Source organism: Mus pahari, chromosome 10 (assembly GCF_900095145.1).
Source record: "Mus pahari chromosome 10, PAHARI_EIJ_v1.1, whole genome shotgun sequence".
Classification (NCBI taxonomy): Eukaryota; Metazoa; Chordata; class Mammalia; order Rodentia; family Muridae; genus Mus; species Mus pahari.
The window spans coordinates 64,953,451-64,959,029 of record NC_034599.1 but is presented as its reverse complement, the minus strand read 5'-3'; the positions used below and the strand labels follow the sequence as shown (position 1 = coordinate 64,959,029).

At 45.0% G+C, this 5,579-nt stretch overlaps 1 protein-coding gene across 1 annotated transcript; it reads left to right on the top strand.

The window, feature by feature from the left end:
* Nucleotides 1-1,531: 1,531 nt before the first annotated feature.
* On the top strand, nucleotides 1,532-4,759 carry Gcnt3 (glucosaminyl (N-acetyl) transferase 3, mucin type). The gene is made up of 2 exons (XM_021208058.1): nucleotides 1,532-1,651; nucleotides 2,956-4,759. The coding sequence occupies exon 2, from the start codon at nucleotides 3,010-3,012 to the stop codon at nucleotides 4,321-4,323; it is 1,314 nt and encodes a 437-aa protein (XP_021063717.1). The 5' UTR covers nucleotides 1,532-1,651; nucleotides 2,956-3,009; the 3' UTR covers nucleotides 4,324-4,759.
* The last annotated feature ends 820 nt before the right edge of the window (nucleotides 4,760-5,579 follow it).

The following is a 5,579-nucleotide window of genomic DNA, read 5'->3' as shown; positions in this document are numbered from 1 at the left end:
TGTGTGTGTGTGTCTTTCTTTCTTTAGTGTTAGGCCTCAGATAGTCCTTATTTAGACATCAGGCTGTCCATATGAGCTCAAGCTGGACTACAGGAGAATTTCTAGAATAAAGTCAACATTCCTCAGAAACTTGAGAGCAGGATATTTCAGACTAGTACCCTAGTAGCTCTTCTCACTTCCCCAGGTGCCCATCCTCTTTATAAGGGACAAAGTCTTTCCCTTTGCTCCTCCAGGCAGATAGCCCAGGCCAAGTCCAAACTCGTACTTTCTGCTTTGAAGTCTTCCATATGTATCTGGATATTTTCTCTCTTGTGGTCATGCCCTTTATTTTCTCTCTGCTATGGATTCTAAATTCTCTCTCCTCACCCCTTTCTCATAAATAAAAAAAAAAAAACAAAAAACAAAAAACAAAGCCCTTCCCCTTAACCATACCATGGAGCTATCTCATCTGCAGCTTCTTCACTGTACTCCCTTGCATATGTTGGTGCCGAAATGCTAGCATACATATAGTGCTTCATACTTTCTTTCATTTGTCTTTTTGAGACAAGGTCTCACTATGTAGCCTTAGCTACCTAGAACTCACTATGTAGCCCATGCTGGCCTTGAGACTCATAGAAATCCGCCAGCCTCTGTCTCCTGAGTTCTGGGATTAAAGGCTCCATCACCACCATGCCCAGCCGTTCCTTCTTTTTCGTCCTCCAGATTGTTAATGTCTGGCTAACTAAGCTTTAGTCTTAGTCGGATTTGTTCAGTTTTGAGGTTGTTATGATTGGCACTGGCTTCCTGACATTTTCACAGTGAGTTGTTGATTTTGTATCTTCCTCCTTGGCAAAGGGTGTTTACTGGATCTAAGTCTCCTAGTGGAGTTCCAGGTCTTGTATGTGTAGGGTCACATCTCTTGAAAACAAGGGAATTTGCTTCTTTTGTTCCTTTGTATCTTTTTATTTTTTTCCTCTTGACTCAGCAGTAATTGCTTTCAAGGATGAACTGGTTTGAGAGAGAGAGAGAGAGAGAGAGAGAGAGAGAGAGAGAGAGAGAGAGAGAGAGAGAGAGAGAGAGAGAGAGAGAGAGAGAGAGAGAGAAGAAAAAAATCCTTGGGTATTTATGTTATCGCTGCCTCCTGAGATGTCCCAGGAGCACAAGGAGTGGCGTTTTTTACTTCCAAACAAAAGGAGACAGGGTATATCTGTGATAGCTGTATATTGGGTGGGAGAGGAAAAGGCTTGCAGGAATGCTGTGAGTTCCTAGTGAATAGTGTCAGGCCAGGAGAGCCTAGGCAGATACTGAGCTCTTCTGATTGAAATGCTGTACTGCTCTCTCAGATATGGCCAGCATTGTTCCTGTCTCCTTCACCTCCCAGAATGACTAGTGCTTGAGAGTACGGTCCTGAATGGTTTGCTCAAGTTCACTCCCTCTTCTGAGAACAGGAAGTCAAAAGGTGAGTGACAGAGCCACCTGCTGCTCTCTCCTTTGCATATATCTAACAGAAGCCTGGGCGAGCTTCTTGGAAGGCTTGAGAACAGGAGCACAGTATCTGGGAGGCAAAGGCTGTAGTGTTAATTTGCACCTCAATACAACCAAACTTAACCTTCACTCCACAGACTCACAGGGTTGGAGAAAGCTCCCCTAAGCAGCCAAGAAGCTACCAAAGGTGAGAGATTTCTTCATTTTCCTCCTTTTAAAATCTTATCCCCAAGAGTTACTACTGAAAAGGATATAATTTTATGTTCCCAAAGAGATGAGCCAGAGGAAAAGAAACTGTTGGAAGAATGTGTTATACTTTTAAGTTGTTTTTTGGGGGGGCGGGGTGGGGTGAGGTAGGGTGGGTGGAAAGGGTGGATTTTCTTCCTCTGTAAATCTGGTTTCTTTGGTGGTATTCAAGACCTTGTGTTGTATTTAAAAAGTAGGTGTGGTTTGTGGGATAAGCAACAGGTTAATTCATAGGCAGAATGGAGAGAAGTCTCCAGTCTTCTAGCCTGTGATATTTGAGAAGAGCTCAGCTTCTGTTTTCATAAGAAGAGTCCAGTGGTCACTAGTTGGTTGTGAAGATTAAATAGGACGGTGTCCAGAAATGGTTCTAGTTCACAGTCGATACTAAACATCCTGTGTGCATAATCACACTCACCTCTGTGTAGAGATATATTTTAAATTAGATATAGCATTTGACTGCTGTTAATTTTTGGACAATATTGAACTGCTTTATATTTCTTTTAATTTTTGTTATTTATTTATTTATTTATTTATTTATTTATTTATTTATTTATCTATTGGTGTCTTTGAGTCAGGGTTTCTCTATGTAGCCCAGGCTGGCCTGAAACTCACTATGTAGATAGGCTGGCCTCAAACTCAGAAGTCTGCCTGCCTCTGCCTCGTGGGTGCTAGGATTAAAGGTGTGTGCTATTATATCCAGCTATTTAATATTTCTTTAAGGATATTTTTAAATGAAAGGTTAGACAGAAACAGGATCTGAGTTTTGAATGATGTGGGGTGTGAAGAGATTAACAAACGGAAGAAGTGATGGTGCTTCTTCCTAAAGGGACATGAGTCTAGAACTGATGGTAGAGCCAATTTCATGTAATTTGTCTCCAGACCTAGAAATTCCAGACCCCAGATAAAAGTTCATTTCTAGGGCAGCAAGGGGTGGGAGGGAGGAAAATGGATGAAGCTTGAGTACTTCCTCCAGCTAGTTGCACTTTTACCTCAGGGAGCCCAGCTCCGTGCTTCCCTCTCTCCAGAGGTAAGGGTGGAACTGGTCCTGGTGACAGCCTGGCAACTGTTTTGTAGAGCAGTTTTAAGTCTCCCTTAGCAAGCCTGGTGGGCTTCCTTGCCTGGTTTTCACTTAGCTATTTCTCCAGAGAAGAGATCTCTTCTGCCATCAGAAGTGTGGAGTTGAACTTGACATTCCTGGGATCCTGTTTAGTTAGTTTATAATCAGAGGCTCTTCGTTCTGTTCAGGGAGCCCCCTGCCCTCCTGTGCTGGTCGAGGCTTGATGGTCCCCACCTGTGAAGATGACTTCCTGGCGGAGGCTCTGCTGGCATTATCACCTGTGGACCCTGGGCTGCTACATGCTGCTGGCTGTCCTTGCCCTGAAACTGTCCCTCAGACTGAAGTGTGACTTCAATGTCATTGATCTGGACTCAAAGGAATTTCAAAGCCAGTACTGCAGGGATATCCTGTACAAGACCCTGAAGTTGCCAGCCAAGAGTTCCATCAACTGCTCAGGGGTCATTCGAGGGGAGCAGAAAGCGGTGACCCAGGCTCTGCTGAATAACCTGGAAAGTAAGAAGAAGCAGCAGCTCTTCACAGAGGCCGACTACCTTAGCATGACAGCAGATTGTGAGCACTTCAAGACCAAGAGGAAGTTTATACAGGTCCCACTGAGCAAGGAAGAGGCCAGCTTCCCCATTGCGTACTCCATGGTGGTACATGAGAAGATCGAGAACTTCGAACGGTTGCTGCGAGCTGTGTACACCCCTCAGAACGTATACTGTGTCCATGTGGATCAGAAGTCTTCAGAACCCTTTAAGCAGGCAGTCAGGGCCATCGTGTCATGCTTCCCCAATGTCTTCATAGCTAGTAAGTTGGTGTCAGTGGTCTATGCTTCCTGGTCCAGGGTGCAGGCTGACCTAAACTGCATGGAAGACCTGCTTCAGAGCCCCGTGCCATGGAAATACCTCCTGAACACCTGTGGGACGGACTTTCCCATCAAAACCAATGCTGAGATGGTCAAGGCCCTCAAGCTATTGAAAGGGCAGAACAGTATGGAGTCAGAAGTGCCGCCTCCACATAAAAAATCCCGCTGGGAATATCACTATGAAGTGACAGACACATTGCACATGACCAGCAAGAGGAAGACGCCGCCACCTAATAACCTAACCATGTTCACTGGGAATGCCTACATGGTGGCTTCTCGAGACTTCATTGAACATGTGTTAAGTAACTCAAAAGCCCGGCAACTGATCGAATGGGTAAAAGACACCTATAGTCCCGATGAACACCTTTGGGCCACCCTCCAGCGTGCCTCGTGGATGCCTGGATCAGATCCCTTGCATCGAAAATTTGACCTATCAGACATGAGAGCCATTGCAAGACTAACCAAGTGGCAGGGCCATGAAGGAGACATTGAGAACGGGGCACCTTATACATCTTGCTCAGGAATCCACCAGCGGGCTGTCTGTGTTTATGGGTCGGGGGACCTGCACTGGATACTTCAGAACCATCACCTCTTGGCCAACAAGTTTGACCCAAAGGTGGATGATAATGTTCTTCAGTGTTTAGAAGAATATTTACGTCACAAAGCTATCTATGCTACTGAACTATGAGACACACTGCAAGATGATTGTTACCTGTGTGGCAGGAAAATGCCAGGACCTACTGGGGCAGTGTGGGGTAGACAGTTGGGGCTCTAGACTCCACGTGTCCCTTAGGATGAGGGGGCTGCTATTGGACAGTGGGTAAGTAGACCTCTGCCCCTTGTGACCTGTCACTGGTGAAGGTGGCTATTCTCCAGCTCCCTCCCCAACAGGCTTTCTTTGGCTTCCTCGAAGAGCTAGAACAAGAAATACTGTTATTTGGGATAATAAGGGAGGGGACATGTGACCAGGGACTCTGGATTTTGGCTGAAGGCTTCCTGTCAGGTTCTCTACAGAGACTGTTTCAAATACCCCTGGGGGTTGTTGGTCTTGGGAGGGGAACTTTAGTGCAAAGAGCCCTCCTCTTTTGTATTGTTAATTTAAAATAAAGAGCGTCTAAACCAAAGCCCTACCCCTCCAGTATTGTCTATGAATCCAGAAATAATGTAAACAGGAAAAACGTATGAGGCATTACTGGTGAACTGAGGACAGTTAGTGTCTGGTGGCTGGGAAGAAAGTCTCCGGAGCATGCCAAGTAGATGGCGAACCGCACCACAGAGGTAATTCTCTGTTCCGGAAAGCCTTCCTAGTTTTGCTTTCATTGGTAGATTCTGAACTTTCCATAAGGGGAAGAATAGAGTGATTAAACTAGTTTGCCGACTATGTGCTTAGGAGAAACGTAGCTTCATGGCCAAAGCTCAGCATCCCGTGCCCAACAGCCAATTTTACTGGAGCTTAGTTTGGTTGCGGGTAGAGGTGGCACTGTTAATCATTAGGTTGGGGAGTGAAAGGAAACTGTTTTGCTAACCTAAGATGCCCGAGAATTCTGTGTTTCAACCTCTTGAATGAAAGCGTCTTTATTTCATTATGTGAATATCAGTCTCACTATTTGCCACTTTGTAGATTGTGCCATTTCCCTGTGGGGACACAGTAAGGTGTGTAAATACATATGCACAAATGCTAAACTATGTAAATTTACAGGCACATATTCCCCAGTGAAATCACCTCTTCTCTGAAAACCCAGAGCTAATTTTTGGCCTGTATGCATGCTATTCTGTAAGGAGCAAGGGGCACTCAAAGCTATAGGCAGAACCTTTGATTATGGTTTAGCTGCCTTTCTGTGTCTATGTTCCCGAAGAGGGGTTTATGTACAAATTAACTTGTGTAATTCGAATGAGGATCCCATCAATATGTTAGAATGTAAACAGGTTTCTCCATGTCAATTC

Coding starts and splice junctions, on each gene's coding strand:
- Gcnt3 (XM_021208058.1), top strand. CDS start 3,010: ATGACTTCCTGGCGGAGGCTCTGCTGGCATTATCACCTGTGGACCCTG.